Raw genomic sequence first — 19,746 nt, forward strand, 5'->3', positions numbered from 1 at the left:
TGCATCCCTTCGTGCTTGGTATCTTCCCCGACGGCGATGTCATCCGGTCCGGTATGTCCGTGTCTCGGAGCCAGAACCGTGGTACAGTGGTTCGAGGAGCATTGTAGTGAACTGACGTTGACTTCTCGACGACCATATTCACCTAATGTAAATCCTACGGAACCCATCTGAGTCACTATCAGGCACCATCATCGCATACGCAAATTAGTGGCCCGTTATTTTCGCGAATTACATAACGTGTTCGTAGACATTTAATGCCACATACCTCCACATACCGACGACAAACTGATACGCACAAACAAGCTATTAAGCAGCCTCATCAGTGTATATCTCGCATAAGAACTGAGAAAACAAGATAAATGAGGACTCGTACTGAAGCATGTAGGCAGTCGTTTTTCCCTCGCCCCGTTTGTGAGTGTAATAGCAAAGGCAGTGATTAATATCACTGCAGGGTACCTTCCGCCACACGCAGTGTGCTAGCTTCAGGAGTTTACCTGTGGGATAGGTATAGAACAATAAATCGGAGATGTTGCAGTGAAGGATGGAGAGGAGTGAGGCCTAACAACAACAAAAGTACTAACCAAAAGTTCCATAAATATTGGTCAGATAAAAATTAAATTTTAGTACTGGAAGTTGTGTTATGTAAATGTTTGTATGTGTTCTGTTAAGTCGTCGTCCTAACACGTCTTGTGACGCTGTAGCTGATTAGTGTTACCAGGATGATTTCTCCGTTACACTTCCGTAAAATGGTTTTGTGATTACTTTTCTCAGATTAGAAAAAAAGGTGGTTCAAATGGCACTGAGCACCATGGGACTTAACGTCTGAGGTCATCAGTCCCCTAGCCTTAGAACTACTTAAACCTAACTAACCTAAGGACAGTACACACATCCATGCCCGAGGTAGGATTCGAACCTGCGAGCGTAGCAACAACGCGGTTCCAGACTGAAGCGCCTAGAACTACTCGGTCACAGCGGCTGGCTAGAAGAAAGAATACAATAATACCTCCGATAGGAGCGTGCTGAGCAGAGCACTGTGTTGCACCGAATAATGCTTTGAAAAATATTTGCTGTATCACCAGTGCGAATAGTAACTCTTAATAGATGTTTATTAAAATTACTTTTCTCATTTGTTCATCGTAAATGAAAACTATTTGTTAGACATTAGCTAGTAGAGCGCTAAATGTTAGTCATTCTTAATCAGAAATGATAGCTAGAAACAGATATCAACACTCAAATCCGGATACGATCTAACAATGCCATTTCAGATTTGTGTAGCATAGATCATTTATTAATGAATTGTACAACACACACAGAGTGATAAAAAATGTATTCCACATTTTGGGAGGTAATACTGTGGACCAAAACAAGACGTAAATTACCTGTGAACATAGGCTCTAAAATGTATCCCTTAAAAGCTTAAGCATTTCTTCATCGTCTCATAGCTCTTAATGTAATATCGTATGTATTTCGGAGCCTATGTTTTCTGCCTATTTTATCTTGTGTTGGTCCGCAATACCACCTCTCAAAACACGGAATACATTTTTTTACGCTCTGTATATAGAATGTACGCAATTTTCTAAAAATATAGTAGAAATATTCCACAAATGCGTCGCTCAGGAGTATAATCCAAGTAAGATTTCGCGAAATTATATCCTAGTTATCTTTAAGATCATTCCGTGCATAATTCCTTCGGTTATAAATTTTCATAATGGAATTTTAAGTTCTATCCCGTTGCTTTCAGAAAATAATAATGAACTATACAGAGTCTGCCTTCTTGGTTTTTTTTAGTTCCCAAACATGTTTCACCGTAATAGAGACATCTTCAGTGCCTTTTTTTTCTTTTATTGTCCTTGAAATACGTATATACAATTTCATTGTAGGTTAGGAATACACTCACAAACTTTTTGTTGCTTAGATTACATATTACATATTAGGCAGGAAAAGAAGAAAATGTAATAGGTGAATATCGAATGGGGGTAAGAAATGAAAGAGGAAGCCGCCTGGTAGAATTCTGCATAAAGCATAGCTTAATCGTAGCTAACACTAGGTTCAAGAATCATGAAGGAAGGTTGCATACATGGAAGAGGCCTGGAGATACTGGAAGGGTTCATATAGATTATATAATGGTAAGACAGAGATTTAGGAACCAGGTTTTAAATTGTAAGACATTTCCAGGAGCAGATGTGAACTCTGACCACAATCTATTGCTTATGAACAGTAGATTAAAACTGAAGAAACTGCGAAAAGGTGGGAATTTAAGGAGATGGGACCTGGATAAACTGACTAAACCAGAGGTTGTACAGAGTTTCAGGGAGAGCATAAGGGAACAATTGACAAGAATGGGGGAAAGAAATACAGTAGAAGAAGAATGGGTTGGATTGAGGGATGAAGTAGTGAAGGCAGCAGAGGATCAGGTAGGTAAAAAGACGAGGGCTAGTAGAAATCCTTGGGTGACAGAAGAAATACTGAATTTAATTAACGAAAGGAGAAAATATAAAAATGCAGTAAATGAAGCAGGCAAAAAGGAATACAAACGTCTCAAAAATGAGATCGACAGGAAGTGCAAAATGGCTAAGCAGGCATGGCTAGAGGACAAATGTAAGGATGTAGAGGCTTATCTCACTAGAGGTAAGATAGATACTGCCTACAGGAAAATTAAAGAGACCTTTGGAGAAAAGAGAACGACTTGTATGAATATCAAATGCTCAGATGGAATCCCAGTTCTAAGCAAAGAAGGGAAAGCAGAAAGGTGGAAGGAGTATATAGAAGGTCTATACAAGGGCTGTGTACTTGAGGACAGTATTATGGAAATGGAAGAGGTTGTAGTAGAAGATCAAATGGGAGACATGGTACTGCTTGAAGAAGTTGACGGAGCACTGAAAGACATGAGTCGAAACAAGGCGCCGGGGGTAGACAACATTCCATTAGAACTGCTGACAGCCTTGGGAGAGCCACTCCTGACGGAACTCTACCATCTGCTGAGCAAAAATGTATGAAACAGGGAAATACCCTCAGATTTCAAGAAGAATATAATAATTCCAATCCCAAAGAAAGCAGGTGTTGACAAATGTGAAAATTACCGAACTATCAGTTTAATAAGTCACGGCTGCAAAATAATAACGCGAACTGTTTACTGACGAATGGAAAAACTGGTAGAAGCCGACCGTGGGGGAAATCAGTTTGGATTCCGTAGAAATATTGGAACACGTGAGGCAATACTAACCCTACGACTTATGTTAGAAGATAGATTAAGGAAAGGCAAACCTACGTTTTGGCTTTTGTATACTTAGAGAAAGCTTTTGACAATGTTGACTGGAATACTCACTTTCCAATTCTGAAGAGGGCAGGGGTAAATACAGGGAGCGAAAAGCTATGTACGGAAACCAGATGGCAGTTATAAGAGTGGAGGGACATGAAAGGGAAGCAGTGGTTGGGAAGGGAGTGAGACAGGGTTGTAACCTCTCCCCGATATAGTTCAATCTGTATACTGAGCAAGCAGTAAAGGAAACAAAAGAAAAAATCGGAGTAGGTATTAAAATCCATGGAGAGGAAATAAAAACTTTAAGGTTCGCCTATGACATTGTAATTCTGTCAGAGACAGCAAAGGACTTGGAAGAGCAGTTGAACGGAATGGACAATGTCTTGAAAGGAGGATATAAGATGAACATCAACAAAAGTAAAACGAGGATAATGAAATGTAGTCGAATTAAGTCAGGTGATGCTGAGGGCATTAGATTAGGAAATGAGGCACTTAAAGTAGTAAAGGACTTTTGCTATTTGGGGAGCAAAATAACTGATGATGGTCGAAGTAGAGAGGATATAAAATGTAGACTGGTAATGGCAACGAAAGCGTTTCTGTAGAAGTGAAATTTGTTAATATCGAGTATAGATTTAAGTGTCAGGAAGTCGTTTCTGAAAGTGTATGTATGGAGTGTAGCCATGTATGGAAGTGAAGCATGGATGATAACTTGTTTGGACAAGAAGAGAATAGAAGCTTTCGAAATGTGGTGCTACAGAAGAATGCTGAAGATTAGATGGGTAGATCACATAACTAATGAGGAGGTACTGAATAGGATTGGGGAGAAGAGGAGTTTGTTGCACAACTTGACTAGAAGGAGGTATAGGTTGGTAGGACATGTTCTGAGGCATCAAGGTATCACCAATTTAGTATTGGAGAGCAGCGTGGAGGGTAAAAATCGTAGAGGGAGACCAAGAGATGAATACGCTAAGCAGATTCAGAAGAATATAGGCTGCAGTACGTACTGGGAGATGAAGAAGCTTGCACAGGATAGAGTAGCGTGGAGAGCTGCATCAAACCAGTCTCAGGACTGAAGACCACAACAAAATTATGCAGGAATGGCTAGAGTACAAATATATATCAATAGGGGAAAGATAGATACCGCCTAAAGGAAAATTAAAGATACCTTTGGTGAAAAGAAAAGCAGTTGTGTAAAGAAAAGCAGCTATGTGAATATCAAGAAGTTATATAGAAAACCAGTTTTAAGCAAAGAAAGGAAAGCTGAAAGTTGGAAAGAGTGTGAGGGGGATCTATACAATGGAGATGTGGTTGAGAGCAGTATTATAGAAGTGAAAGATGAAGTAGATGAAAATGAGTTGAGAGATATAATAGTGCAAGAGGAATTTGAGAGAGCACTGAAAGACCTAAGTCAAATCATGTCCCCAGGAGTAGAAGACATTCCTTCAGAACTAGTAATAACCTTGGGAGAAACAGCCATGACAAAACTTGTCCATCTGGTATGTAAGGCGTATGATACATGCAAGATACTCTCAGACTTCAAGAAGAACATAATAATTCCAATTTCAAAGAAAGGTGTAAATATTACTGAACTTCCAGTTTAACAAATGATGGTTGTAGCATTTGTATACTTAGACAATGTTTACTCGATACTCTCTTTGAAATTCTAAAGTTAATAACTGTAAAACACACTGAGCAAAAGGCTGTTTATAATTTCTGGTGATACCAGTAGACAGCTATAAGGGTCGAAGGGCATGAAAGGGAATCAACTGTTGAAAAGAGAGTGAGACAATGTTATGGCCTATTCCAAATGTTGTTCTCTCTGTACATTGAGCAAGCAGCAGAGGAAACGAAACCAAAATTTGTGGTAGGAAATAAAGTCTAGGGAGAGGAAATAAAAACGTTGTTATTTACCGATGACGTAATTCTGTCACAGGCAGCAAAGAACTTGGAAGAGCACGGAATGGACAGTGTCTTGGAAGGATTATATGAAATGAAGATCAACAAATTCAGAACAAGAATAATGGAGCGTATTCAAACTAAATCAGTTGACACTTACCCAGTTAGATTAGGAAAGAAGACGCGCGAAGTAGTGGATGAGTTTTGCTATTTGGGCAGCAAAATAACTGATGATGGCCGAAGTAGAGAGGATATAAAATGTTGACTGGCAGCGACGAGGAAAGTGTTTCTGAAGGAAAGAAATTTGTTAACATCGATTATAGTTTTAAGTCTCGGAAAAACTTTTTTGGAAGTTTTTCTGTATTGTAGCGATGTATGGAAGTGAAAAATGAACGATAAACAGAACAGAATAGACCTAGAAGAAGGACGCTATAACCGTGGCCAGCAGTGGCTTTTTACAATATGTCGCGGTACCATACCCAGATAAACTTTATGTCGAAGAGAATAGAAGTTATTGAAATGCGGTACTACAGAAGAATGCTGAGTATGAGATAGGTAGATCAAGTACTCAATGAGGAGGTTCCGCATAGAATTGGAAAGAAAACAAATTTGTGGCACAACATGATCAGAAGGATTCGGTTGATAGGACATATTCTGCGACATCAAGTGATCACTAATTTCGTTCTGGAGGGAAGCTTACAGAGTAAATATCGTAGAGGGAGACCACGGGAGGAATACAGCAAGCATATTTGGAAGAATATGGATTACAGTGCTTATTCGAAGATGTCGATGTCTGCACAGGATACAGGAGCATGGAGAGTTACATCAAACCAATCTTTGTACGGAAGACAAAAAACAACAGCAACCGCTTACATATGTATTTCACCTATGTTATATATATATATATATATATATATATATATATATATATATATATATATGTGTGTGTGTGTGTGTGTGTGCGTGAGTGTTGGTGTGGTTGAGTTTATGTAAGTTTATTTTGTATTATTTTATAGCTTAGGGTGTTGAGTAATGTTCTGCTGCTCAGTACTATTTTGACCATTCATAACACTTTCGCCCTGTAAGGCAGATTTCTTCATGTAATTTTCTTCTGTTGTTAATTAGTGATACAGGGGACAATTTTTTTAAGAGTTACAGATCTCTTTCTTTACATTTCAGAAACCTCCCTCGTGCCTTTATCATTTCTAACGCCAAACTGATCGTCTATCAGAGCCTCAACATCCTTAGTCATTCTTCTGTATATTGTCCTTGTCAGCAACTTGTATGCATGAGATATTAAGCTGATTGTGTGATAGATCTCGCACTCGTCTACCATTGATATCTTCGAAAGTCTGTGGTTGATAATTTTCCGAAAGTCTAATGGTACGTTACCAGTCTCGTGAACTCTACACACAATAATCGTTTGATTGTCACTTCCCCCAGTTCTGACTTTAATACTGGAGCCCATATGTCATACGATCGACTCTAGTTTCTTCGTCTACCATCAGAAAAGGCCTCCCTCTCATGTAGGCCTTTATTGTACCCTCTCACTGCACTTATTCTCACCGAAGGTTTTTATGACTTTTCTGTATGCTGAGTCAGTTCTGCAGATGACTGTTTCTCTTTCGATTTTCTCACATCTTTTCTGCAGCCATTTCGCCTTGACTGCCCGGTACTTACTTATTTTACTCCTAAGTGATTTTTTTTCTGTCTTTCTGTCTTTCCATGAACGTTTTTGTACCTCCTCCTGTCATCCTTCAGTTGTAATATTTCTTTGTTACTCATGGTCTCTTCGCAGTTACCTGAATAACCAACATCTGTGCCCCTTTCAGAGATGTCCATTCCCGTTCAACGGAAATGCCTGCTTTCGTGTTCTTTAGCGCATTATGCGTATCCTTAGCGAACCTGAGACACCTCTCATCATTCCTCAGTATTTCTGTATCCCACTTCCTTCCACTCCTTCCAGGCGATTCTCTTAAACTTCAGTCTACTCGTCATGAAGTGTGATCTGAATCTCCATCTGCTCCTCTGTACGCCTTACAATCCAACATTTGATTTCAGAATTTCTCTCTAACTACGATGTAATCCAGCTGAAACCTTACCATGTGCACTGGTCTTTTCAAAATAATGCCTCATCCTCCTGTGATTCTTGAACAGAGTATTCTCTTTCACTGTCTGAAGTTTATTGTAGACCTCAGATGGTCTTTATTCCCTCTAGTTCCTACTGCCGAGCCCACATCCCCTTGCACACATTTCTCCTGATCGTTGTCCTACCACCACGTTCCATTACCTCATGATTATTAGATTTTCCAAGAGAGTTATTTGATTCCTTGTAGAAACTAAGTTTTTATTTAATTCACCAACAATAATTCATCAGCGATGCTCTGAAAATGACTGTTAAACTCTGTACACATATCTGACTTATCAGTAACAGAAGTATGCCTTTCCGAGATTGACGTCTGAAATACTCCTCTGTGATGCTGACAACGGGAAGATTGAGTCAATAATTAAATCACTGAAGACCAAAGACTCTTATGGGTATGATGGAGCGCCTACGAGAATATTAAAGTACTGTGTTGGACATATTAGCCCTGTACTTAGCCATATTTGTAATTTTTGCTTTAAGAATGGTCAGTTTCCTGAAAGATTAAAGTACTCAGTAGTAAAATCAAATTATAAAAGGGGAGAAAGGAATATGTAGACAATTTAGACCTATTTCTATACCATAATAGTTTTCCAAAGTTATTGAAAAGGCTGTGTAGGTAAGGATAATTGGTCATTTTATATCACATAATTTGGTATCAAATGTACAGTTCGGCTTTAGAAGTCGTTTAACAACTGAAAATGCTGTATTCTCTTTTCTCTGCGAAGTCCTGGGTGGATTAAACAAAAGATTTCTAACACTAGGCATTTTTTTTTATTTAACTAAGGCGTTTTATTGCGTTGAGCACAAAATATTACTCGAAAAGTTGAACCATTACGAAATACGACGAGTAGCTCACAATTGGTTCACCTCTTACTTTAACAACAGACAGCAAAATGTCATTATTAACAGTGCTGAGAATGGCTGTGATGTGGGGTCTTAGTGGGGTGCGGTCAATTGGGGAGTGTCATATGAAGCTGTGTTGGGGCCACTCCTGTTCCTTATTTATATAAGTGGTATGACCTACAGTATTATGGGTAATTCCAAAATATTTCTGTTTGGTGATGGCACTAGCTTCGTAGTAAAGGATACTGTGTGCAACATTTGCTCTGTTCCAGTGGAGTTAATGACATAAGTTAATGGCTTGCGGAAAATAAACTAACGCTAAATCACAGTAAGACACAGTTTTTACAGTTCCTAACACACAATTCAACAAAACCCGACGTTTTCATTTCATAGAATGGGCATATTATTAGTGAAACTGAACAGTTCAAATTTCTAGATGTTAAGATAAATAGAAAACTGTCATGACTGCCATTTTTATTATTCGAACGGTATCTGAAGTAAGTGATTGTTCGACACGAAAATTAGTCTACTTTGCTTATTTTCATTCGTTTATGTGGTATTGTATTATATTTTGGGTAACATTTCCCATTCTAAAAGACTATTTTTGCCGCAGATATGGGCAGTTTGGGCAATAAGTGTGTAAGTTCGCGAACCTCTTGTCGTCCCCTTGTGGGGCGGCGGGTGGAATTGTTGTCTGTTATATGAAATATAAAATGTTCCTATTATTTATGCTGTTGTTTTGCCGTTCTCAACACTGGCTTTCCAACTACAATTTTGGCAACCAGAAAGTGATTAGCAAAACGTGAAGCCTGTAATTAGAATTCCTAGTACCCACTTCATCTGAGAAATACACTTATAGGTACAGCTTATAGCTCTGAGGAATTAGGAGATTGTCTGGGACTCATAATCAAAAACGATCGTGTAAAAACGTTCTCCATATTCTGAAACTCACAGATGAAAAAAAAAAAAAAGAATCCACACAATCTGACTAAAAGAGCAGTTCAGAGTCTAATGCGCAGATGCAACTATAACTGTCCAAATTAAATGTTTAAATGAATGCTCGCCATAATTTGATGATAATGTTCATCAAACGCCACGCTAAATAATGGTAGAATGTTTGTCCCGCGACGGCACGTGAAAATACCACATACGCAAACTGCAGATAGATAATTAAAGTCATCCCAGAATTAACACTTCACTCGAAAATGATTTCATGGTTACGCGTATCCCGAGTAACTTAATACGGCATCCTAGGCTGTTTATAGCAATGATACCGACGCGACGCGACTCCCGACACAGATGGTGTGCTATTCGGCGTCTGGAGAGAACTGGGGCCTTACTTTTGGTGGGCAGGAAATCGCGTATCTGTTAGAAATCACAGTGATTGAGAAGTCACAGATATCACAATAACAACTTTACAAAATCTAACTGCGATTTCAGTCACAGTTAGCAGTCGCAAGTAGCATTTCACATTCAACGCCGTGAACCGTCTGTTGGCCGAATTCCGTACTGCTTTCTGTGATTTCAGTGACAAATCGCGGCTAGAAGTCGCAAGTAGCAACTAAAAAGCGCAGTTAACAGTGCCATCTTTTGGCCAAAGTTCGTACTACGCTCATCTCTGCGACACGCTATCGAGTCTAACTGCGACTTCCGTGACAAGTCGCAACTAAGAGTCGCAAGTAGCAACTAAAAAGCGCAGTTAGCAGTGCCATCTGTTGAGCAAATTTCATACTATGCAATTCGCTACCGAGTCAAACTGCGATTTCTGCGACAAATCGCAACTAAGAGTCACAAGTAGGAACTAAAAAGTGCAATTAACATTCTTTTCCTAGTGCCATCTGTTGACCGACGTACGTACTTCGTTACGAGAGCCTTGTGCCTCACGAGGTCGACGTGCTGTGTGTGACTGTGTGCATAATACTGAATATGAAGGGCTTATTTCAATGGTGGTACAACTCCACTTTTGTTCATTTTGAGATACAGAGTCGTAAAGTTAAATGAGTGCTGAAAAATCTGCAGTTGAGATACCAGAAATATTCAAGCACATGGCTTCTTGCTAGAGATGAACCTTTATTTATGATCATTAATTTCAGAAGCATTATAGACAGAAAAGTGGAGATAATGGACTTGTACCACTATTGAAATAAGCCCTTCATATTACATGACGACATGCACATTCAGCGTCAATTATGGTTGGTCAAACACAGCTGTGACTCTGAATGTATTATATTAATAAGAAGCAACATTGCCTTTTTCTCCTGAAAATATCAAGTAACGTAACAAATGTGTTTGATTCTGCTTCCAATATGACAGTTTTGGTTAATACTCCACATGCCTACAGGACTTTGCAATGTTAACACAGCAGAACTCAGACACCTGTATAAGTGTAGTGACATAAAAACAGTATTATTGTGTCATATGAATGCCTCACTTTTGTTTCGACACAGTTCAAGACTCGGGAGAAAAGCGTTACACCTGGTGTTCTACATGGCAACTTCACACACAAGAACTTTTTGCCGACACTACTACCACCTACATAAGTAAGCTTTTCCTGTGTTACTTTCAAGTAATTCACTTAAGCTATTCCTGATTTAACTGTAAGATCTGTACTTCCCACTTTCGTATCAACAGCCTCAAAATGCATATTGTAGACTTCGGGATATGTTACAGGTCAGTGTCACACCAAGATTGTGGAGATAGAGGGGGGGGGGGGGGGGGGCGGCATGTCACTCTCCAACAAGTGTTTACCAATAAATATGTGGCGGAAAAACACGGGCACAGGACGGCTTAACATGTGGAAAATGAGATTTTCATTATGCGCTCACTGTATTTAACATTTATTATTCCTTTAAAATCGCACAACAACTTCAATAAAACACAGTTTAATCACTCATCTGCACACTTATTTCGCAATAATGTCACTTCTAAACTGCAAATCCTCTAAGAGCTCTCTTGAATCTTCACGAGTCTCTCCCAACAGCCTTCATGTGGATAAATACGTACATCAACCAGAACTGAGTCTGCAAAATCACAAGGATTATTAAACAATTTTTGCTGTCACTAATTACAAGCAATATAATTGACAGAGTAGATTGCTAATATTTGCTGTAATGAAAGCCACTCAATGGGGTATATTTCACATTTGCAAGAACGATCTCACTTAAGTCCATCGAAACACTTAGATACTAACCTCTCGTCTGACGAAAACGGTCTAAAGACGCAGTGGCAATTTCTCCAGATCTGCTGACAATGATATTTTGAGTTATCACTTTACTGAGTGACTGAAATGTAGTTCGGGTACCTGAGAACATAACAATATGTTAGAATTCATTTTCTAAACACGAACTATTACGGTACTGTATGGCTACTTACATATTAATTACACTATTAATATTTTCACTGTTATTTCTTTAATACAAGATTAAAGCCAACGGAAGAACAAATGTAAAACATACTTACCAATGACAGGTTTGTTGAGATGCAATTTTCTGTGTGAACAGATGTAGCTTTTTCATATGGTGGTAAGTCGCAGAAATCGCAGGAGTCACAGAAATCGCAGAAGTAGCAGATATCACAGAAGTAGCAGAAGTCACAGAAGTCGCGGAAGTAGCAGAAATCGCAGAAATAGCAGTGGCGGAGGGATACGCGACTTGGGTTCCTTAACTGCGACTCTTAACTGCGACAAATCACAGTTAAGAATAACAGATACTGAAAAGTAGCATTCACAGAAATCTGTGATATTGGAAAATCGCAGTTAAGCCCATCACTAGGCCTTACTCTCTCTCTTATATATAAAGCCGGCTAAGGGAACGCCTGATCAAATCGGCTCCCCCGACTAGCCGCTGGGCTAGTAATGCACCACATTAAGTTATTGAATAAATCATTGCTTCCTTTGCTGATGGCCGATGAAGCTCTCAATTTAAATATGCATTCAGCACACAGGTAAGTAATCATAATAAAAGTTTGACGTAGCTAAGTCAATTATTTTGGGCGAGAGAATTAATTTAATTACACTACACGCAGTAGACGAGCTCTGAACTTGCCCTTTGGAGATACGCTATCGCTGTAGTTTTATAGTTATTCAATTGAAACTTCTCACATCTTTATGATTATGGCGAATCTCCCTTCTACTTAAATTTAAACATCCTAGCCTTATTTATTAGCCTACTTAATCTATCTTGCTTCCTTAATTTTTAAGACAAAAACCAGAAAATCATGAATTTCAACTAAAATTTTAATTTGTGAAATCCAAAGTACTGTTTCTATTAAATAATTATGAAAAAGGAATCTAAATATAAATTTTTAAGTCTCTAGCTCTTTTCGGTTGCGCCAATGATTTTTGCAGAAAAACATCCAAATTTCGAAAACGGTTAAAGTTATTGAACTGATATTCAACACATAATGATTTAGTATTACTCCTGACATGCTAGAAACGTTTCGGGTTATTTACTTGATTTTTAAAGTATTGCGCAACATTTATGACGTCAGAGCTATGCTGGCACACAATGGAAAGACTGATGTGAATTTATTACGGCGTGAGTAGGCTGCTACCCTACACCCTGTTCACTAGTCTGGGTCCTTTGACACTGATCTCTCAATAAATATTCTTTACTGTCTTTTCTTTTTAACAATATCACTCTTTTCCCAAGAATAAGCAGCTTTCACTCGGTTAACACTCTTCAGAAATCCAATCTGCATTTGAATTACACTTCCTTAAGTCTTGTAAAGGTGTGTAGTACACTGCTGTATCCATTTTCAGTGAGCTACTCCAAGAATTCAATAATTCGCCCTGCCATCATCCACTGGAGCAGCCATCACCGCCTGTCTTATGATCCAGCAACAGCTCTAGTTGTCCGACAGTTTAATTAAGGTACTTCTAGCTATCGACCCAGAGGGAATTTACCGACGTCAAGTGCCAGCAGCCAAATGTCGGGTCTAGGGTTCGCTGCCTGGATGCCATCGCTTCTCTCATCGCCTGCTGCTGGGCAGGTCACCAGCACGCCCTGCTCTCGGCATAGCCGTGCCAGTCTCCATAGCCGCCACCGGACACAACTCTACCGTTGGGTCATAATGAGCATTTTGGTTTCAAGCGACCATACGATATAATAGACTTCTTTACCATAATTCTCTTATGTACATATTTAAATGACAGTGCGTCAGTTTGTTGACCAGAGTTAGAATTGTCTATACAGCAGTAGTCTGCTGCGATCCGTGAGCTGAGTCTCGATGCAATGTTGTTTCTGTTCCTTATCGGGAAGTACCATCTAATACCATTACCTCTGGTTCTTGAGCTGTACGGGAGACGAAGGTGTAACTGGCTTTACCGTTATTTTTTTTATCGATACCATTACTCACTGAACAACAACTTGTTGACTTTAATAACGACAGATTGATTAAGGAACGTCTTTCCGAATACATAGCGAGGTTTAACTAGGGTCTTCACGCCTCTTTATTTTTTATATTAAATTATTTCAAAATTTCTGAATTTTATTCTGTTATGGAGAAAAAGAGTTCGATAAGAGACTGCAAGCGAGCCTTTCAAACTCCCTTAATTTTACAGACCTCGAATAAAATTCGGCGAGATCTACAATCTGGTGCGCATTGCACCGAGAGCAGCCGTATTCCAGCCACTGCTTTCCTTACAGGAATCGGTGTTTTTCGTTACTGAAGTTAAATTCAAATTTTCGAATTATTTCAGAATCAGACCCAAAGTCACAAAAGGCAATTACGAAAACTTAATTAAATATTTTATTTCATATTATCCATTATTCGAGACTAGGAGATAATTTAGCTCTGCAGTGCTGTCGAGGACTGTGGTTTCGTCAGAACAGCCAACCTGCAGGACGTGGCACAGGATTTCCATTGTAGACTGAACCTAATAGATGAATCAACTGCTCCCAAGTAATACGTGTCTGGATTTGCTTTCGTCTTCACTGTAAAGGACCCTGCGCCATTACAATAATATGTTAGTGTCTTAGTATCTTCTTTTGCAAACAATCCTTTGGGAAGGTACGATAAATCAACATTCTTTCTCCTTCTTTGTTTTCAATGTAGTTTCCTTCAGATCTACACTTCTTTTATTCTTTGAGAATGTTATTTCTTCTGCTCTTGTATCGATTTTCTTCCAGTTCTTCATCATTTCTGTTCTGGAAGCCTGTGGTTTGTTTCTTATTGTGCCCAACTTGGCTCCTACGTTTTCGATGTAACCTCCTACTTTTCGTAGCCATAGTATTTTGCATTTGCAATTGCTTAGAAGTCGAGGAACAGTTTCATTATATTGCCATTATTAATTGTGCGTCTGAATTAGTATATAATAACTGAATAGAAATACGCTTCACGATAGATCAATTTTTATTTAATTCAATTGCCTATGGTGAGTTACGTATTAAAAATGATTGAAGTGACGTCATAAATTCACTGTGGATACATTGATGTATTGTCAAAAAAACTCAACAACCACTCAAAAATTTTTGTATTGTGGCAGCCATAGTTAAGAATTCTGCCATAAGAAGGCAGCAGTGAGTTCAACAAAGATCCACCAACTGTCAATTCCATTCGGCGATGCTGTGCGTAGTTTAAAGCTTCAGAATGCCCCTTTAACGGGAAATCAACGGGTCAGCCTGCAGTGAATAAAGAATCTGTTGACTACGTAGCTCTCAGAAGTCGACGAACAGAGCAAGCAGAGAGCTTAACATACCACAGATCTTAACGAAACGATTGAACTTGAGCGTTACCGCTTGCATTTGATACAGGCGCTGACTCCCGATGACAAAGACACTTTGGGTTTTCGGTACAGTTGAAACAGATAGTGGAAGGGAATGGGATAAGAACAAGATCTGTCTTTTTTAAGTACCGATGGACTGGATGTGGTGGACCCATCGATCATCAATTCGTACCATGAGCTTCACGCTCTTCCTACCTAACTCTATGTGATTTTTGTGGGTGGGGTTACGTGAAAGATTGAATGTTTATGCTTCCTGTACCAAAAAACCCCTCCCAGTACTACGAGCTCGCGTCAGTAGAGCTTTTGAACAGTCTATTAGGGACGTGCTGTACTGAACTTGAGAAGAAACTGATTATCAATATCTGCATATTCAGTAGAGTCAAATATGGAGTACCAGTGATATGTCAGAAAAAAAGCTTTCAGAGTTTTTCTATGTCTGCTCAAAGCCCTGAGACAATTTGTCAAAAAATATAGCTACAGAAAATCTGTGAAATCGCTTCAGTCTTTTACAGTAATCTTGTATATTTAAGATTTCAGAAAATTTCCTTACCACTTAGAGCACATTTCTGCGTTTCTGCTATAATGTTCCCCCCTCAAGCGAGGTGATGAAAAGCTGCACCGATATTAAAATTCCTCTCACTGTTTCTCCCGCTAAACATGTGACGTAGTCTCGGTTTTCAACCATTGGAGCCACTGTACGTTGTGATGTAGCAGTGAACTCTGAGGCGATGATATGAGGACACGAACATCTGGCTGAGACCCTGCAATCTCCATCCACCCATTTTCTCCTGGTAGCATACAAGCCACATAGCTACGTGGCGTACGTGCAAGATTATGTTTCTGTTGAAAAATAGCATCATGATATAGCCACATGAGAGTTAGCACATGAAGATGCACGATATCCGTGACGTGCTATTATACCCTCAGAGTTCCCTTAATCACTACTCCCTGTGACCTGACGACATACCCGATGACTGTCAATACTGTGACGTCATGAATAACACTACTGTGTCCCTCCAGATTGTCGTCGTGCTCGTGGACAATCGTCATCCAGGTAGTGCAGAACGACAACTCATCACCAAACACAATGCGACGTGAATCATCAGTAGTTCATCCTTTCTCGATCACAATAGCACACAAAACGAAATCGTCTGTGTTATAGGTTAGCAGCAGCCTATAGCTAAGACGGCATTTTCCTAATCCAGCGACTGGTAGTTTCTGTCCAATGATGCAGGGAATCCATTATTGTTCTATGCTGTGGCCGCCCACTTAGGAAATCGTAGCGCCTACTGCATCGGCATCCCACTTTACGTCCAACTATCACGGGATGCCTGTATCACAGGGTGTATATTCATCAGGACAACCTACATCGTCTGTGCTGTCAAAACAAATACTTACCGACGGCGACAACACAACACAACACAACACCAGGTCTCCACCAACGGCCGCCAGGGACCGCTACACGTTCGTGGAGCCTGAGGAACAGCTTCACCATAGATCGCAGTTAGTGTAGGAACTACTTTGCTACTCCAGTAACGTGATCGCAAATAGCTTCGGCAGATACATCGGCCAATAGGCTTTATAAGGCGGCGCACTGCCGGCAAAACGCAGTTCGACGCACCGCACTGAAGGATACAGAGCTGTGGCCACGACCAGACACGTCTTCTAGCTGGCCGATCTCTTGGTATAGTCGATGAACCTCTTGACGTTGTAGAATTGTTTCTGTTCACTCCCGGTGAAGAGTCGGGTCTTTTCTGTTATTATTATTTGTTATTTTGTATTTGTGTCGACCCGCAGTTGGGATCGATTCGATTGTTCTTTTTGAGATTGTATTATTGTTTCTTTTTGGTGAGTATAATAAATTGTTTCCAGATTTGTTTTCCCCATTTCTATTTTGCTAGTTCAATTCTCAGATGGCAAGTTTGTATGTGTAGGCTCTACGATATGCTTGTTGCATTGTACGGCGATCCTTCTTTGCAGTAGTCAGACGTGGTCGACGAGAACCGTGACGACGAGTATATCTGCACTCACGTTCCGAATCTAACATCGGGCCATCGTCACATCTGAATGCTCCACAAATCTGGATACACCACTGTCAGACCAGCTGATCAGACTAATACCCACAGTGTGGCACCTTCAACTGTCAGGTGCTGATAACACTGTCTCACACGAATACGTGTCATCTCCATGTCCTTCGCAGTGAGCACGCAGCATCTGATGGTGCTCACGCTTCTCATACATCTTGCCAGGCCATGTAACACATTAAACACTAATACACCCTGGTGGCAGTTATACAAGTTAGAGAGAATTGCAGCCATTAACATTTACATACCGACCGATGGTGTGTGTACGTTTATGAAGCTCCATTGAATTCGACTGTGTGTTGTGGGTGCTCCACAATTTTTTGTCCTATTGTACAAATATGAGAAAACCTGTTGTTTAATTTCGTTATTCATTTTCCCGTTCCAGGTGCCATCTTCGAGCAGGGGACGGACGAGGTGCAGACGGCGTTCAAGTACGCGATGCTCAGCCACAATCAGAACGTCACCGGCTCCAACAGCCGCCGCTTCGAGCTGCAGGCGTTCGTTGACGTTATCAACACTGCCGACGCCTTCAAGCTGTCCAGGCTTAGTGAGTATACTTTGCTACAGGGAAGTGCAAGGTGAATTGGGAAAGTACATTTTATGGTAAACAAATAAAACGTAAGATACGAGCTAAACATTGTAATTTCTGGAAAAATAACTTCTGACGCCGTTTATAAACCTGCTGGTCTGTGTCAGTGGAGGAGTCTCTTTAAATCGATATTGAGATACCCTTAAGTTTCAAAATGTCATAAAACTCAATGTTCCTGCAGAGAAGGAACAATATTGTTCACCCTACAAGTCTTCATTTCGTAATGGCACGCAAGGTAAGATTAAATTCATTCTGACAGGCACGGAAGCCACGATTTATTTCAATAATCTTCATACATCGTTCACACAATCTGTTATCTTTCGGGTTTATCTTTCTGTGAAAAATCATCCGCTCAATTTACTTTGAATCATAACAATCTGTCTGAAAGTTTTCGAGATTGTATGTCGAAATTTGTGACGAAAAAGAGGTGGCTTACGTCTCTGGCTGTTCGTCAAAGATACATATGGAAGCTATTCACTGTGTCCGTGATGTTTGTCTACCGCATTCCGAATAGCATGAAGTTCTATACCCTGTGATGACAATTTGCAGAACGGATGCATCTGACTCACTGTTGTCTTGGAGTAGTTCTCAGCGTCCATCCATGTGCCCTCGACACACCTGTCAAATTTTGAGCTTTTTTGTCAGCCGAGGCCAACGACCTTGGAGCATGGTAACAGCGGTTCCAGTCAGATTACCGAAGTTAAGCGCTGTCGAGCTGGGCTAGCGCTTGGGTGCCGAGCGCAGTTGGCAGGCAGGGTACACTCAGCCCTTGTGAAGCAAACTGAGGAGCTACTTGTTTGAGAAGTAGCGGCTCCAGTCTCGTAAACCGACATACGGGCGGGGAAACGGTGTGCCACATGTCCCTCCATATCCGCATCCGGTGACGCCTATGGGCTGAGGATGACACGGCGGCCGGTCGGTGCTGTTGGGCCTTCGTGGCCTGCTGGGGCGGCGTTTAATGTAGTTTAGTTTCTTTTTCAAAACTGCATACAATTCCGTTAACAGTGTTTTTACTAATCTCTATTAACACTCTTCTTCTTGCCAATCTCGGAGGCAGCTCCGGTTTTGTAACAGCGTCATTAATCATTGATCGATTACATGTCATTGAATGTAGAACCAGATTTCAAACATCGTTACGACCTATCGTAAACAAGAGACTGCCATGAATACTTTTTTTTTTTTACCATGTATATTTGGGGTTATTTGTCCCCGTCTCACTGATTTTTGCACTATGTAACAAAACGTCATGTTTCTCCATTCCACCACACTCGGCCTTCGTAGACATTGTATTCGGTTCGCCTAAGGAATTTACCTCAGCTTAATGCGTTCATCGTTTCATCACTTATTTCTCGACGGGAATGATGCACATGTTCAAATTAGTAACACATTTTGCTAATTATTTATAGCTCAATCCAAGAAAACATTTAAAGCATACCGTTAATTTTACATGTTCTGTGGATTCTTTTCCGTCGCTAATTTCGATATGCAAGCACTGTCTCGAAATGTTTTAGACAGATCCTCATGATTCAAAGTAAAATGAGCTGGTGATTTTCAAAGAAAGGTAAACCTCAAGAGTAAGAGATTGTGTGAACGATGTATGCAGGTTGTGAAAATAAACCGTGGCTTCTGCACTTGTCAGAGTATATTTAATATTCCCTTGCCTTGCGTTTCATTACGAAGTCAAGTCTTGTAAACTGAAGAATATTGTTTAGTCTCCATAGAAACATTTAGTTTTGTAACTTTTTGCCAGTTAATGGTGGCTGTTAACGGTTTTTGGTTTAGGATTGCTCGTGATATCTGTAAGGTTTTTACTTGAGTTTCATCACCAGTAAACTTGATATACTCAGGCATAAAGTGTTAAGTATCAAGGAGTTCACGACGTCCATTTGGGTTGGATGTAATATAATACACGGCCTGGTATTACAGAGCAATAGCATTTATTTGAATTTCTTACCTCCATTTACGTTTGTATCCGTACGACTGCACTGCATTGCACTGCCAAGCCGAATAACCCGAAGAACTGCTTGCATAATGGCGAGAGCTGGACCAACGCGTTGCTCATTCGATTTAAGTGTTTGAAACCAGTAATAGATGACTCGAACACTAAAAGTTATATAGTATCTCCCGAGTGGATTGGTAATGACAATACTGGGCAGCTCCCGCGTCGTGGATAGGCTCTGTCAGTGTAATGGAGGTATTTCTGTG

The 19,746-nt window shown here is 40.1% G+C and overlaps 1 protein-coding gene across 1 annotated transcript in view; it reads left to right on the forward strand.

Annotated features, from left to right (window-relative positions):
* LOC124795275 (glutamate receptor 1-like) overlaps positions 1–19,746 on the forward strand; it is a 504,894-nt gene that overhangs the window by 178,134 nt on the left and 307,014 nt on the right. The window contains exon 2 of the mRNA XM_047259221.1: positions 17,338–17,499. Within this exon, the coding sequence (XP_047115177.1) occupies positions 17,391–17,499 (109 nt within the window). The 5' untranslated portion in view covers positions 17,338–17,390. The remainder of the gene's footprint in view (positions 1–17,337; positions 17,500–19,746) is intronic.

Source organism: Schistocerca piceifrons, chromosome 4, assembly GCF_021461385.2.
Source record: "Schistocerca piceifrons isolate TAMUIC-IGC-003096 chromosome 4, iqSchPice1.1, whole genome shotgun sequence".
NCBI classification, from domain to species: domain Eukaryota; kingdom Metazoa; phylum Arthropoda; class Insecta; order Orthoptera; family Acrididae; genus Schistocerca; species Schistocerca piceifrons.